Raw genomic sequence first — 16,454 nt, 5'->3', positions numbered from 1 at the left:
GCATCATGTAGATTTTTTTTTGTGCAAACCGCTGAACTTCTACGAAAGACACTTACCAATAGGCCCATCTATAAAATGTTGCAATGGACAATGATGAATTCAATTGTTATTTCAAGAAAACTTTAACATTCGTATGTTTATGTCAATGAACTACCTGTTCTCTTTTCTCATCATTCTCTGCATAAATTTGAACATTAGAATTGCAAAACGTGCTATCCTACTTCATGCATACATACCTTATCTTGTTTGATCTTGTTTGGAATAGAACTGTAATGACGTTACAGACTGTCCGTGTTGTTGACATTCATCTATTGCCTCTTTCCATTTCAGTTTCTGACTACTAAATAAATAGCACATTCCATTGACTTTTATCCAATTTCCTAGCGGACAATGATCGGCAATAACTGAAACTAAGATTTGTACAGTGGGTTTAATAAGTTGTACAGTCATAAGTAGTGCCAAACGAATCTTCAAAAAGGAGGCAAAAATTCGAATTTGATAACTTTCTATTTTGATAAGTGACACGCAGGGTCTTACTTTTCAAATATTGTTTTGTTGAAAAGTTATTATTTGTCTTTTTCCCCTTTAAAAAATAAACACAAATGCAACGCATTTTATTAATACGTCAAATGAAATATTTCTTTTCTTTTGTGTTTTGCATTAGCAGAAAAATATCCTTTTGAGAAGGTTCATTCTAGATTTTGTAAAGCAGTATATATTAGGACTGAAAAAGACAGCCACTTACATAGGTACTAGATCAGAATAATGTATATTTACTTTCGACTCTTATATAAAAACTGAAACACTCATGTATTTTTATAGAATAAACTATAATGATATTTAATTTAATCCTCTGCATGGTTAAAGAATCATAAATTTACATTCGGCAGGAATTTATTCTTGGAACTCATTTGCAGATAAAAATGTTATAGATATGAAAATAATCACAGAAAATTACTCTAATATTAATGTACCTTTTAAACAATAAAAAAAAGTGTTAAAATGTAATATGAAAAATATGTGACAGAGGAATATGAAAAAAAACTACTTTAAATAAACTTTCAAAAATAGATTCCTCATCCAAACTTTGTCTTTATGGGAAATTAAAACATTATTGTCAGTCTGAGGAATATTCAAATCGCAATATTTTTTTACATAGGCAGGTACTCTCAAAATTTAGACTTTGTGCATTGAATTAGGAAGGTACATGATAAACATTCCAAGAGCACAAAGATGTAAAAAATGAGAGGTCCTGGATGACGAATTTCATTTCATTTTGCATTGTAACATTAACATATCATTGCGTTCATGCACCATTTTCTAAACATCTTGATGCATTTAATAAAGTAAAACACATTCTTAACCCCATCCCTTAACTTGTTTGTCACAATGAGGTCTTCATTAAGCAGTCTTTAGAACCTCAATGAAGTCGACCCCATTTCAGACAAGCTTATTATTGTGTTTTTTACATCAATTTTTATTGAACTTTTAAGGTATGTTCTGTTATTCTATATATTGTGTTGTATTACATTGTATTGCATTGTATTACATTATATTGCATTGTATTACATGGTATTGCATTGTATTACATGGTATTGCATTGTATTACATTGTATTGCATTGTATTGCATTGTATTGCATTGTATTATGTATAATGGTATTGCTTATCCCTTTTGGGTGTAATTTTGCAATAAAGATATATATAATGATAACTGATAAGTCATAGCTATCAATTAAACATATATGCTAAATTAGTTAAATTTTGCGCATCATTCATCCATATGTGTCAGATATAATTACATATTCGCTTAACGGGATCAAAATGTACAGGAAAAACTCGTGCTCATGCATGGACCATTTACTCAGAGCATACGCAGTGGAAAATGTTAATGGAAGAAATCAGAAAAGTCCAAGAGACGGCGAACAACATCCGAATGTCAACGACGTTGCGGCCGCAACATTGTGACGTTGTCCAGCTGAGGTACCTTGGCGACGTTCAGTAGAGTTGTCGCTTTAGAAGTAAAGAAAGCGCTTATAGTGGAACTAAAAAAAAATTGAAAAAATCAACTGTTCTTAAAGATGGAGAGTATTTCAATTTCAAGACTTGACTTAATATTGAAGCAATTTATTAGGTATGTATTTAGTTACCATTAATTTGTGGATATTAACTTTATAAGTTTTTATTTTAATATCTGTGACTTTTCTTCATAGACTAAAGGTGATAAAAATGAACGTAGTTTGGCATGTTTTTCGAAATAAAATGTATCACAGGCTTCAGACAAGATAATGATTTTTTACTCGAAAATGAAAAAAATATATCATTGATAGTTATACAGCTTATGAGTCGCTTATGATAAAAACACTGGTAATATTAGTCTTCCGTATAACTTTATTTTATTTATTACCAATTATTACTTATTATTGTTTTCGTTTAGAATTGACCAGTACAAAGGGTACTGTAGCCTTTTGAAGGAATACGCAATGGAAGCATTTACAGTAAATGGAATGCCAGCACCAATATATGTAGCGAAGAGAATGGCATATTCCCAGGAAAATGACAATTTCGGTATTTTTGTTTATCATTCAATTTGTAATGTTACAATTATTGTTTCGAATCGAATAAGTTAATAATTTTCACCTTTGAGCATATATCTTTGAAATAATTCAAATATAATGAATTCGAAATGTGACCCAAAAAATAAGTATAAGTGATGAAAAAATTGAGAATGGAAATGGGGAATGTATCAAAGAGACAACAACCCGACCATAGAACAGACAACAGCAGAAGGTCACCAATAGGTCTTCAATGCAGCTAGAACGCACCCTTTAACCTTTTTGAGCATTTATGGTTAAAAAACGTTTGTAGTACTAAAGAAATTGTCCGTCTTATGTTTGGAATCTCTTAAATTATATATTGATATTGCTCATATATGATTTGGAGATGCGTTCTGATCTTTGATTGTATTAGCATACTAATACTATCCACACTGATATGTGTCCACACTTGTTAAGTTAATTGTATAAAACTAAAGAAAAAGAAAAAAAAACCAGAACATTGCTATAATTAAATATGTAGACAGCTCTGCAGCCTATATAAAATTATTTCATATCTTTTGTATGGACTGTGGATTATTGATAACTTGTTAATGTATATTATGTATTATTATTTGACAGGTATTGTTGAAATGGAGAACTTGTTGGTGCCACTTTGTAACACCGCCTATCTTCTACACTGTCAGACACCAGAAATTGCTGTCATGAAAGAAAGGAAACCAAACTTTGACGTGACGTGAGTACATGTATAAGATGAATATACAATCACAAATGGAATATTGTTAACGTGTTTGATTGTATATTATTAAATATTATATATAAGCTAGAGTCTGGTTAAGCTAGCTTAAATGTTGTAAGAACTTTGCTTTAACAACACATTCAAGAGAAAGTCTTTAGATACAGATCGCAAAATATCATTGACATCACCAAATTATATAACCCGCATTTCATTCTTCTTTCAGATTTGATTCTAGTATTTGTCACGATATTATGATAATGGAGAAGGAAGTTAGTCGTAAAATAAGGAGTCATATCATATGTCTGGAGGGACTCAGGGATTTACAGAAAGTAAGTTATAAGAACTATACATGTTAATGAAATAAAGAAAAAGAAAACACAAGACTGGACATCGTACGATTATTATAAGATTCGGACATTTATAAAACATCAAATGAATTACATTTATATGGTTTAATCAAGTTGCCATCATTTAACTAACTCCCCTTTAAAAATTGGACTTATACTCTGAATCTGAAACTTTATCGGAAATTTTTAAATGTATCATAAAGAGAAATATTGTGGAAAAAAGTCCTCATGATGACGTCATCAAAACGAGCTTGGAATTAATTTGGGATTTCAATGATCTTAAATATGCATGTACATAGTTAATATTTGGATAAAACCCTTTATTTCTTAAACTTATGTACAGTGTTTGATTTTTATTCTTTCAAGGATTGTTGGTCCTGGGAAAAACGCCTGAAACACAGGAACAATAGAATGGACACTTTCTTGAAGAAAAACACAGATGAAGGACAAGATGTTACTAGTAAGCGTCAAAGCAAATATGCTAATCTAGTATTAAAGCAGAGTGAGGCAGCAAAACGTTACAGAGCTATACTGGTTTGCTTCCAAGAAAAAATGGAGGATGAGAAGAAACTGAGGACAGCTGTTTTGCAGGTAAAATATGTTTAATTTGCTGTAAACTATGTCCATCAATTTTCTGTTCACAGATTATTTTCTTTTTCTTTATTTTTAATGCAATGATGGAAATCCTATTTAGTCAGGTTGTCAAAATGAACACCAGGCAACGAATTTGGTGTTCCAATTTAAAATTTGTTGGTCCTGCATTTTTAGAAATATTTACCAACTACTTGTAAAAGATGAGAAAATAAAATTTTAGTCACTAGTAACTAGTCTAAGTTCAAAGGCGAAAATCAAAATCGTTAGTAAACCTTTTGAAAACATTGACTCGTTTTGACTTAGTGAAGGAACTTTAGGATACATTCGTCCCTGTTGTTCCAATGTCGGTACCAGTATCATCGAAGAGGGGCGGGGAGGGAGATGAAGGCAATTGAATACGAATGTCAATAATGAATGGAGCTGCAGTAGACAACACATATTTATGGCCAGAGGAAGGAGCCTTAACAACTGTTTGTTGTAATTCTTTTTGAGTTAATTCGTTAAAGTTACTATCAGGTTATATTTATCAATTTTTTGTTTGCAAAAACACATATTTTCAAACTTATTATTTTCTTATAGAAAGTGGCTGCCATCCGAGAAAAGTTGTCATCTGTCATGAAAGAAAGCTTAATCCATGCCTACAGTGACATGATACAGGCTGTATACATGGCAAAGGAACAAGACGGGTATGAACTTGCATTGTTTTTGTAATAATTTCCTCTAGAATAGTATGCGACAGTGGTAGAACACATCCTATATTGATCTATAATTAGTATGCTTAAATATGTTGTTTAATAGTTTTTGAATGTATTGCCCAATGGACAAATGTCTCAACTCGATGATTTCTATGAACCGTTAAAAATATCAGGTCACTCTACAATGTTGATTGCCATAAATTTAAAGAGTACAATATAATCAGTAAGACCTCCAGTTTCATGCGTGGAATTATAGATGAATTTGATCTTATGCGATGATTTTTTTCAGATTTAACTTGGTTGATCAACAACTAACAGCAGTTAACATTGATGGCATCGTTGAGAAGATATATGAGATAACATCAGCCACCTACAACACACCAGTACCTGAGGTTTGTATACTTCAAGTACGACCCCAAATTACTTATCTTTACTTAAACAATATCATTCACACAGATACAAAGTAAATTCAATAACGTCCGTATTTTTTTAGGCTGATCCAAGGGGGAGGGGAGGGAGCCCATACCCCCTCTTTTGTGTGAAAAATTGGTTGATTATATAGGGAATCACTGAAGCATGACTGGACCCCTCCCCACGCCCTTTTTACATAAACTTCTGGATCCGCCACTGTTTTGATATTTATCGAAGATTCGGTGTATGAGAATTCAAATGAAATTTCTTACATGAAGCACAGTGTTTAAATTTGAGATTTTTTTGGTAATTGTAAACAATGACTATTGGTTATAAATATAACGTGTTGTGCAGAAACACTTCAAATTCTTACAAAACTTTAACTGTAAAATAACTTCTAAACTTATGTCATTTTCTCAACAAAAAAAAATATCATCATGCAGTTTTCAGATTTTCATGAAAAATAATATGCGAGATTTGTTTTGTAGGATTATATCCAAGCCACTGGATCCGACGAAAAGTTGGCCGAGATATACTACAAGGAGTGTGATTATGAAGTACTAGGAATGAAAAATGGAAACTATTTTAGAAAATTTAACACTGAGAAAAAATCTTTGTTTGAAAAAACGGAGAGTTGTAAAGGTAAATCTTCTTTCTTGTATATTTACAATATTTATGGTTTTGCTTTTATTCATATTTTATTTATATGTTAAATTGTAAGTAACTCTTTCGAACTGTCGTTTCTGAATAACTGCATATGAACATTTACATAGTAGTATATATTTGTTGTTATAAAGATAGGAATACAGATAGATTGATATTCAAGCTGATCAAAGAGAGTAAACATATTTACTACAAAAGAGGGACGAAAGATACCAAAAGGACAGTCAAACTCATAAATCTAAAACAAACTGACAACGCCATGGCTAAAAATCAAAAAGATTTAGATTCATTTATTTAATTTCATTTTAATAATTATTTTAGAAGGCTGTTTCTTCCCCATAAATGGTGGAATTCGAACAAATTCAGTAACACGTGATGAAAAATGCAGAGGAATTATCAACATCAAAACAGGTTTGTTAAGTATTTACTATCAGAATGGAATGCTCCAACCGACCGATTTTCAATTATATCCGAATCGAATCGTTAAATCAATTTTCAAAATAATCATTTTTTTAAAACTGAGAATGAATTATTCTGATCACACAAATTCCCTATAATACTAGTATATTGACTCTTCATACAGAAGAATACGCGATTAAAAACCAAAATCTTTTTTTAGTCAAAATGCAGAACCAAGAGTTTGGAAACGTAGGTTTTCCTTCTTTTAGATAAATTGCCAAATTATAAATCATGTAAGAATAAGATGATTTTGGTAAATAAATAAGAAGATATTGTATACATGCATACTGAACTATTAGTTCGGTCAAGAAAGACAACTCGTACTAAATAAGGGGAGGTAACTCAATTTTCTTATAAAGGGAAACGAGTTTATCAGTATTTCCGAGGAGGCTGTCGATTTTTGCACGCCAACTTGTGTACATAAATAATTAAATGTCGGATCACAACGTGTTTTGAATGTTTGATGATCGATGTCCACGCTTAATTCCAATAGTATAATAATTTGTCATCTTAATAGAAAACCGAGTTTAGAATCAAATTAGGATTATTACGGTTTATATATAATAATTTCAATTAGTTTTTATTATACGAGATGCGTAATTATTGTGTAACATAATTCTTTCTTATCTTTGAACACTTTACCAAACATGCAAATTCTGTTAAGAAAATAAAAAGTATTTGATTTCATAAGACAAATAAAAAAAAAAAAAAAAAAGAAATAAATCTGCCCACCTAAAACATTGTATTTTGCAATGTCTGGTTGAACTTTTCATAACTTTTCAAGTGAGTCTTCCTGGTTAATCACCACTCTTCGGTACTATACTGTTTATTTTATTTTATTTCATATTTTCATCTCATCTTGTCATGTGTGTTTGTGTTATGTTATATAACTTTTGATGAACTTCTTTGTACCATTGTAACTTTATGGTGTTTGAGAAATATAGAATCTTGAAATCTATATATATTTATAAGGAGATGTGGTATATATATATATATTTATACAATGGGTTTGGAAATGGATAAATTTCCTTAGAATTAGAGAAATATATTTATAAGGAGATGTGATATATAATTAAGAAGATGTGGTATATAAATAAGGAGATGTTGCATGATTGCCAATTTTACAACTCTTATTACTACATGCTTGTCAATAAATGAATACATTTTAGTTTGTAGTATGTATCTGATGTTTCATTTTATTACAACAGGTTACCAAGTCAAATTAAAGTTGTCTTTAATGGAAGGTAATGTTGGTTTTGGGTGGGTCAGACAAAATGCATTCTTTAGAAGGAAGACATGGGGGTTTTATTTCCTGACATCAGAAGATGCAACAACAACATCAACAAAAGGTGTGCCATCAGTATCATCCCTCAAAGATATTCCAACAATTGAAGTAACCGATTGTTCTGACGATTTTAGAGGACAGGGGGATAATCCATGTGTTGTAGCCCAGGAAAACGACAAGCACAAAAACACAGAAAAGAAAGAACAAGAAGATGCAGTTGTAGTGCCTATGATCGAGAAAATTATTGATGAATGCATTCACGAGATTAAACTTGAAGAAAAAATATTGGTAGTTTGAATTTGAATAAAAAACCCAATTATAAGCCGAATGAATGTTTGAATTGTACATATAACTTTTTAATTTTAATTAATCTAATAAAATTTTGAAAAAAAAGAACGATTGTGTTACTGTTTATGGAATCTTAGATTCATATATAAGGACTGAGACGTGATACGATTGTCAGTGAGACAGCAGGGGCTGGGCTGCGTTTAATATCGTGCCAGCTACGTATTGCTACGTAGATTTTGACTAATGAACGTGTAGCTATAGACTAGTTGTAACATAGATATTGATAGCTGCTACGTAGCTGCTACGATATTGAACTCAACCCAGTTGAAAGAATCAACCAAAGACCAAAGGACAATGATGTAAACAACAACAGATTAATATAAAAAAGAAGATGTGGTATGATTGCCAATGAGACAACTATCCACAAAAGACCAAAATAACACAGACATTAACAACTATAGGTCACCGTACGGCCTTCAACAATGAGCAAAGCCCATGCGGTACCGCATAGTGAGCTATAAAAGGCCCCGATAAGACAATGTAAAACAATTCAAACGAGAAAACTAACGGCCTTATTTATGTGAAAAAATGAACGAAAAACAAATATGTAACACATAAACAAACGACAACCACTGAATTACAGGCTCCTGACTTGGGACAGGCACATACATAAATAATGTGGCGGGGTTAAACGTGTTAGCGGGATCCCAACCCTCCCCCTAACCTGGGACAGTGGTATAACAGTACAACATAAGAACGAACTATAAAAATCAGTTGAAAAAGGCTTAACTCATCAGATGGACAAAAATACAGTGGACGTGGCCCGGTACTTATACATCCCGACACAAAAAGACACAATGAAGATCTGAGAGTACTCGCAGTTATCTGACAGCTAGTTCAAAGCCACTAACAACTAATAAAAAAATCATGCAACTAAGACTTAACTATCAATCCGTACACATCCAACATCCAATGGATTTAGTGTAAAAACGTCATAAACAGCCAGAGAAAAACATGAATTTGTGCAATGCCAAGTTACAGATCGACAGATTGTAGTTCAATGAATATGTATATTTAGTTAGCCTTTAATTTACTGATAACAAAATCAATATTTATACCAATAAAAACAATATTAAATGATCTTATTACAGTGTTGAATAGGTAACCTTTTAGAATAAGTTTATTTAAAGGAGCGACAAGTTTACATGGATCATTTCTAAATTTCCAGGCACGGTTAACAACATCTCCGTAAAAATAAGGATGTGCTATCCCGTTTGAAATAAGTTTTCTACAGGTACAACCAAACTTCAAACCATATCTTTATATCTATGGAAAAAATTAGTAAAGGTTTTAAGTAATTTATGGTAACGATATCCCTGGTTTAATAATTTACCAGTAATACATAGGTTGCGTTCGTTAAAATCAAAAACGTCACAACAGACACGGGCATAGCGAACAAGTTGTGAAATATAAACACCGTAAGATGGTGCCAAAGGAACATCACCAATTAAAAATGGAAAATTAACAATAGGGAACGAAAAATCGTCTCTTTTGTCGTAAATTTTAGTGTGGAGTTTCCCGTTTAAAACCGAAATATCTAAATCCAGGAAAGGATAATGTACGCTTTCAACAATTAAACTTGACAACGCATACCGTAACCGTATACTAGTAAAATAAGCAATACAAGACTGTACCATCTTCAACAGCTAGCAAAATCATTTCGCATATATGCCACAAAAGGGCAAAAATAAGAATCTCCTGCACATGATCTGCATTTCCGAACGAATGATTAGAAAAATGTATGATTATAAAAAGACATATTGAGTGCACAATGCTGTTTGGACATGAATTCTCCCTTTTCTTGTTCTTTTAGTTTCAAGATTGTTTAATTAATATTTTTCGAATGAACTTATTTCATGTGTTCTTAAGCTTTCTTATCAATAAAATCTTACAACAACTGTAGCTGGGAGTAGAAGGACAGTATTATCAACTATAAAAGAAGATGTGGTATGATTTCCAATGACACAACTCTCCACAAGAGACCAAAATAACTCGGAAATTAACAATTATAGGTAACCGTACAGCCTTCAACAATGAACAAAGCCAATACTGAGTAGTCAATATAAAAGGCCCCGAAATGGCAATGTAAAACAATTCGATCGAGAAAACTAACGGCCTTAAATATATATATCCATGCCTTATATATCATGTACTGTAGTACGCCGCTAGATTAAAACTGACGAGGAAAGGTAACACACGGCCACTGAAAGCTTTATTATTGTAGAGCCCAGGTGGTCGTGTGGTCTAGCGGGACGGCTGCAGTGCAGGCGATATGGTGTGACGATATCACAGTAGCATGGGTTCGAATCTCGGCGAGGGAAGAACAAAAAATTTGCGAAAGCAAATTTACAGATCTAACATTGTTGGGTTGATGTTTAGACGAGTTATATATATACATAAAAATGAACGAAAGCAAATATGTAACACATGTACAACAAACGACGACCACTGAATTACAGGCTCCTTACTTGGGACAGGTGACACAAACATACATAATGTGGCAGGGTTAAACATGTTAGCGGGATCCCCCCTCCCCCCAACATGGGACAGTGGTATAACAGTACAACATAACTCTTTACTTGATATAGTATTAACAATAATGTTATGTTAACTTTGATTTTCAATATTTGGTAGTGCATCTTTCATAGCACCGATCGAACAGCAACATTTAAATTTATATTTCATATACATACAAATATATATATACAAGTACACACCCGTGATATCGCGGGTCCGTGACTGAATTAAAGTATATAACTATGCCTAAGCCTTATTTTAGTAATTAGTATTGTCATCTGATAAAGTCATGTCGATTATAAGATACAAAGTTTTCTCTGCTTTCAAATCTTTCTGTTTGAACCCGTCGACCTGGAACTTATCAATTATTGGTAATATTAATTATTTGGAAAACAAAAAGTCCTGGCTATCCAGGAATGGAGTATTTTTTAATCAACAGCATTGTCCTATATTAGTTATCTTAGAAAGTCTTGCTGATTGCTGAATAAAACTACAATAGGGAACAATTTGACAATGATTGAATTTAGTAGTGTCAGCCCTTTGATTATGACCCGTGTATATAGCAAAATCCTAAATACACCGTTTGGTGGTGCGCCTGTCAAATGCGGAACGAACAGATAAGGTAATAGCTAACAGGTGAATATACTATTGGTATCGGTATCGGATTCGACCCGGAACTTGTTAATTATTGGCAATATTAATTATGTGGGTCTGGAGTGGTGTAATTTTTAATCTACACCATTGTCCTATATTAGTTATATATAGAGTTGAATTCTTTGATTTGTCGTTTTTACCCGATGACGGCTGACAAATTGGACCTCGTAATTTTAGTATTATAGATACGTACGGTGACCTATAGCTCTAAGTTTCTATGTCATTTGGTCTCTTGTGAAGATATGTCCCATTGGCAATCATACCACATCTTCTTTTATATAAAGAGTGAATATATTTTCATTGTCATTCGCACACTTTCATTTTTTTAGGAAAGCGCACACACGATGTACACGATTTGTCTGTTAAATAAGCCAGCCTTTTATAAACTTACCGGAAATAAATAAAACGGTAAAAATTTGAATCCACTCCATTTAACTTAAATATATATGTATACCTCTAAAAAGATAACACTTCAGTACATATACTTTAATCTGTTAGATATCATTTAATATCTCATGTGAAAATTAATTGAATATCGTGTTTAAAAATGGTGATCAGTATAAGCTATCTCAACATAATTGTTTGTAGTATGCAATTTTTGATATTATAAAGGGTGAGTACAGGATATTGCTTTTGGAGTACTTAAATAGAGCATGCTTTCGGAGTACTTAAATAGAGCATGCTTTTGGAGTACTTCAATAGAGCATGCTTTCGGAGTACTTAAATAAAGCATGCTTTCGAGGTACTTAAATAGAGCATGCTTTCGGATTACTTAAATAGTATGTGACAGTGGTAGAACATATCTTATATTGATCGATATCTAAAAGTAGTATGCTTAGATATGTTGTTTAATAGTTTTTGAATATATTGCCCAATGGACAAATGTTTCAACTCAATGCTTTCTATGAACTGTTAAAAAATATCAGGGCACTCTACAATGTTGCTGGAGTTTTCTCTTATATTTTAGTGTGAATTCACATTACTGTAAGACGTGTCACGGTATTTTTTTATCCCAAATTCATGTATTTGGTTTCGATGTTATATTTGTTATTCTCATCGGATTTTGTCTAATCCTTAGTCTGTTTCTGTGTGTGTTACATTTTAATGTTGTGTCGTTGTTCTCCTCTTATATTTAATGCGTTTCCCTCAGTTTTGGTTTGTACCCCGATTTTGTTTTTTGTCCATAGATTTACGAGTTTTGAACAGCGGTATACTACTGTTGCCTTTATTGACATAAATTTAAAGGTACTGTAGAATCAGTGAGACTTCCAGTTTCATGCATGGAACTGTAGGTGAATTTGATCTTATGGCCCCGACCTCTTCATTTTGGGGGAAAATTTGGTTGATTAATTAGGAAAACAGTAAAGCAATACTGGAGCCCACCGTTTTACATAAACTTTTGGATCTGCCGCTGGCTTTAAATATTTATCGGGGTTAGTTGTATGAGAATTCAAATGAAATTTCTTATATGAAGCAGTGTTTAAATTTGAGATTTTTTTTTGGTAATTGTAAGCAATGACTATTTGTTATCAATTGAATTAATGTGTTGTACAGAAACACATCAAATTCTTACAAAATTTAACTGTAAATAACTTCTAAACTTATGTAATGTAACTTTGTTCTAAAAAAAAAGTATCATCATGCAGTTTTCACTTTAACTGAAAGATAATATGCAAGATTTGTTTTGTAGGATTTTATCCAAGCCACTGGATCCGACGAAAAGTTGTCCGAGATATATTACAAGGAGTGTGATTTTGAAGTACTGGGAATGAAGAAGGGAAACTATTTCAGAAAATTAAAGACTGAGAAAAAATCTTTGTTTGAAAAAAACGAGAGTGGTAAAGGTAACTCTTCTTTATTATATATTTACAATATTTCCATGGTAGTATATGTTTATGTTGGTTGTTATTAACAGATAAATACAGCTAGATTTATAGTGCAAAGATATTCAAGCTGTTCAAAGAGAGTAAACATTTTATAAACTGCAATTTAGTTTCGTCTATTTAATATTTCATTTTAATTATTATTATCAGGTACATAGTGATGCCCTATGGTTATATGGTTTTAGTACAGAACTGAGGAAGTTTAGGGCACTTTTGGTCTGTAGTCTGTCACTCTGTCCATCCTCCAGTCAGGCAAATTATCATCCAGTAACATGTGATGAAAAAAAGCAGAGGAATTATCAACATCAAAACAGGTTTGTTTTTTTACTTTTAGGATGATTGATTGATTGATTGATTATCTTTATTTCCTCCATATATTTAAAGATTTTACAATTTATATTGTAAGAACAGATTCAAGAACATAAGATTAACATATTTACATATTCTAAACAACATAAAGTATATAAACAGCAAATAAAAAGTAGTAGGTAGTTACATAATTATATGAAATAGAGTCGAAAACAAAACGTCTATAATTCACCAATTTCTTGCAAGAACAACATTAGTTTAGATCAAATATGTAACTATAAAGATCATAATTGAAGACCTGGTATAGTTTATACATATAATCTGCTATGTGGCACATCAAGAGGCTCCATACATCGGCATTTAAAGTTTTCATGGTATGATTCATACTTCAAAGTAACGACTCGACAATTTCGTCATCATCTTGATTATAAGAAACGAACAGAATCTTCTACGTCAAGAATATCAACAATTTTGTAGAACATTTCTGTCCGAATTGGTAAAAGAGATGTACAGCAAAGTATATAAGGCATAAGTATATGGTCCGTATTATACAAGTTACACAAGGAGCACTTGCCTGTTTGAATAGCTATGGCTCCTAATTTCACAAGCGTCATAAATTTTGAATTTAGAGATTGATAAGTTACCGCTAGTCGTAACAAACGATGCTCCGTCAAACATGTGTGTATTTTATGGTACCGCTTAAGTTCTGGTAGCCATTCAGTTGAGTGTTTCTATTTGTTTTCTTCGTATATGTCTAAAGTCTGTTTTACTATTTTGCTCCACAGTAGCTTGTCTGGAAAAAAAATTTCAGCCACAAAGTTTTCAACAAAAACATCAAATTCATATTTAAATTAAAATTTTGATATAATCGTAAGTCAATGATATTTGACTGGACTCACCGGTTAATATTTGTTTCATACGAAAATTAAACATCCGTTTATGTATTGTTGTCGATTTTGCACGACACAATCTTCCAAAAAACAAAAGTTCCATTTTATCAGTATATCCTTCGACAGACCACAAACCAACATTACTAATACAAGAGTCAGTCGGACTACGTTTATCCATCATTAGTATAAATCTGACGAAATATATTTGAGTTATTTCCAACATTTCAGCTTCACGGTAGGGTAGCTGACCCCAAGTTTCACATCCATAAAGTGCATTGGAAGAATAACTCTTTTCCATATCAAGTTATTTGTTAAGGCACTCATCCCTCGTGGATTAACACCAACAGTATATAGTGAGTGAAATTTCTGTTTTAACTTTTTACTCTGATCTATCGAAAGTTTTTCCATCTGAGTTTAATAAGTGTTCCAGTGTAAATACATGTACGTTTTCTTTCGAGTACAATATTACCTAAATTAAGACATGCTGCAGAGTCATAATTGTTGTGAGTCTTTCTTGGTGGTGTAAAAGTCAAAACACTACTTTTCGATGCATTATATTTTAACCACCATTTGAGCGCATAGCTGTTAACAACGTGTAATAATGTCTGAGCACCATTTACAGTTGCGCTTAATAAAGTTGTGTCATCAGCTAACAAGATTGTTGGTATGCTTATCGGGCCTACTAGTACTCCACAATGTGTCGATAAGAGTTCACAAATCAAGTCATTGATAAATACGGAAAATAACCAGGCAGACAACACACGGCCTTGACCTACTCCTTGTTCAATCCGAAACACTTGACTTGTTAGTCCACTATGCTGCACATGTGCTGTTGCAGTTTTATACGACATATATATATCAGATTCCACAATTAACCTTGAATTTTAATTTGGTTCAGTTTGAAAAGTAGTCCATCTTGCCACACTCGGTCAAAGGCCTTTTCGTTGTCAAGAAAAATGGCATAAACAATCGAATTATGTTCAAGATATTAAATAATGAATTGCTTCTTTCAAGGTGTAAATAGCTGGTATCGCACCATGTTCTTTCAACCGACCGATTTTTTAAACTGAGAATATATTGTTCTGATCACACAAATTACATATACTAGTATATTGATTCTTCATACAGAACTTGATTCTTCATACAGAAGAATACGCCATGGAAATTTTGAGTTCAAAATGCAGAACCAAGAGTTTGGAAAACCTACATTTGAAGTAAACTTAATCAAAGTTTTCCTTCTTTTAGATTTAAAGATTGCCAAATTATAAATCATGTAAGATTAAGAAGATTTGGTAAGTAAATAAGAAGATGACTTTTAAGAAGATGTGGTAGATAAATAAGGAGATGTGGCATGATTGCCAATTTAACAACTCTTAATTACTTTATGCTTGTCAGTAAATGAATACATTTTAGTTTGTAGTATGTATCTTATGTTTTTTTTTATCACAACAGGTTACCAAGTGAAATTAAAATTAGCTTTAATGGACGGAACAGTTGGTTTTGGTTGGGAGAGACAAAATGCATTCTTTAGAGGGAAGACATGGGGTTTTTATTTCCTGACATCAGAAGATTGAACAACAACATCAACAATAGGTGTGCCATCAATATCCTCCCTCAAAGCTTTTCCAACAATTGAAGTTACCGACTGTTCTGACGATTTTAGAGGACAGGGAGATAGTCCATGTGATATAGCGGAGGAAAACAAGCACGAAAACACAGAAAAAAAAGAACAAGAAGATGCAGTTGTAGTGCCTATGATCGAGAAGATTATTGCTGAATGTATTCACGAGATTACACTTGAAGAAAACATATTGGTAGTTTGAATTGGAAAAAAACAATTATAAGCCAAATGAATGTTTGAATCGTACATATAACTTTTTAATTTTAATCAATCTAATAAAATTTTGTTACTGTTTTTTGAATCTTAGATTTATATATAAGAATAAGGAGATGTGATACGATTGAATTTGTCAGTGAGACAGCAGTTGAACCAAAGAATCAACCAAAGACCAAATGACAATGATGTAAACAACAACAGATCATTGAACACTTTCAACAATTACGCATACCGTGTACTAGTATAGTAAGCAAACCAAGACCGTACCAT

General features: G+C 32.3%; 1 protein-coding gene across 2 annotated transcripts; it reads left to right on the top strand.

The window, feature by feature from the left end:
• Positions 1–1,774: 1,774 nt before the first annotated feature.
• Positions 1,775–16,145, top strand: LOC143072320 (uncharacterized). 2 transcript variants are annotated; one of them, XM_076247199.1, is made up of 10 exons: positions 1,787–2,132; positions 2,436–2,566; positions 3,175–3,289; positions 3,516–3,621; positions 4,006–4,230; positions 4,813–4,919; positions 5,218–5,320; positions 5,828–5,981; positions 6,324–6,413; positions 7,670–8,133. In XM_076247199.1, exons 1-10 carry the CDS (start codon positions 2,080–2,082, stop codon positions 8,041–8,043), a joined length of 1,458 nt encoding a protein of 485 aa, XP_076103314.1. In that variant the 5' UTR covers positions 1,787–2,079; the 3' UTR covers positions 8,044–8,133. The 2 variants fall into 2 exon arrangements, with proteins under 2 accessions (XP_076103315.1, XP_076103314.1); XM_076247200.1 differs by lacking the exons at positions 5,828–5,981; positions 6,324–6,413; positions 7,670–8,133 and adding exons at positions 12,956–13,109; positions 15,800–16,145 and having other exon boundaries at positions 1,775–2,132.
• Positions 16,146–16,454: the final 309 nt, after the last annotated feature.

This window comes from Mytilus galloprovincialis, chromosome 4 (genome assembly GCF_965363235.1).
Source record: "Mytilus galloprovincialis chromosome 4, xbMytGall1.hap1.1, whole genome shotgun sequence".
NCBI lineage: Eukaryota > Metazoa > Mollusca > Bivalvia > Mytilida > Mytilidae > Mytilus > Mytilus galloprovincialis.
The sequence above is the reverse complement of the archived record's forward strand: the minus strand, read 5'-3'. Positions and strand labels throughout refer to the sequence as shown.

Bases quoted from the DNA above. Each gene is read 5' to 3' on its own strand.
- LOC143072320 (XM_076247199.1), top strand. From the start codon at position 2,080: ATGGAGAGTATTTCAATTTCAAGACTTGACTTAATATTGAAGCAATTT. The intron at 3,290-3,515 runs GTGAGTACATGT...TTCTTCTTTCAG, and splicing joins AAACCAAACTTTGACGTGAC to ATTTGATTCTAGTATTTGTC. The intron at 5,321-5,827 runs GTTTGTATACTT...TTTGTTTTGTAG, and splicing joins ACAACACACCAGTACCTGAG to GATTATATCCAAGCCACTGG.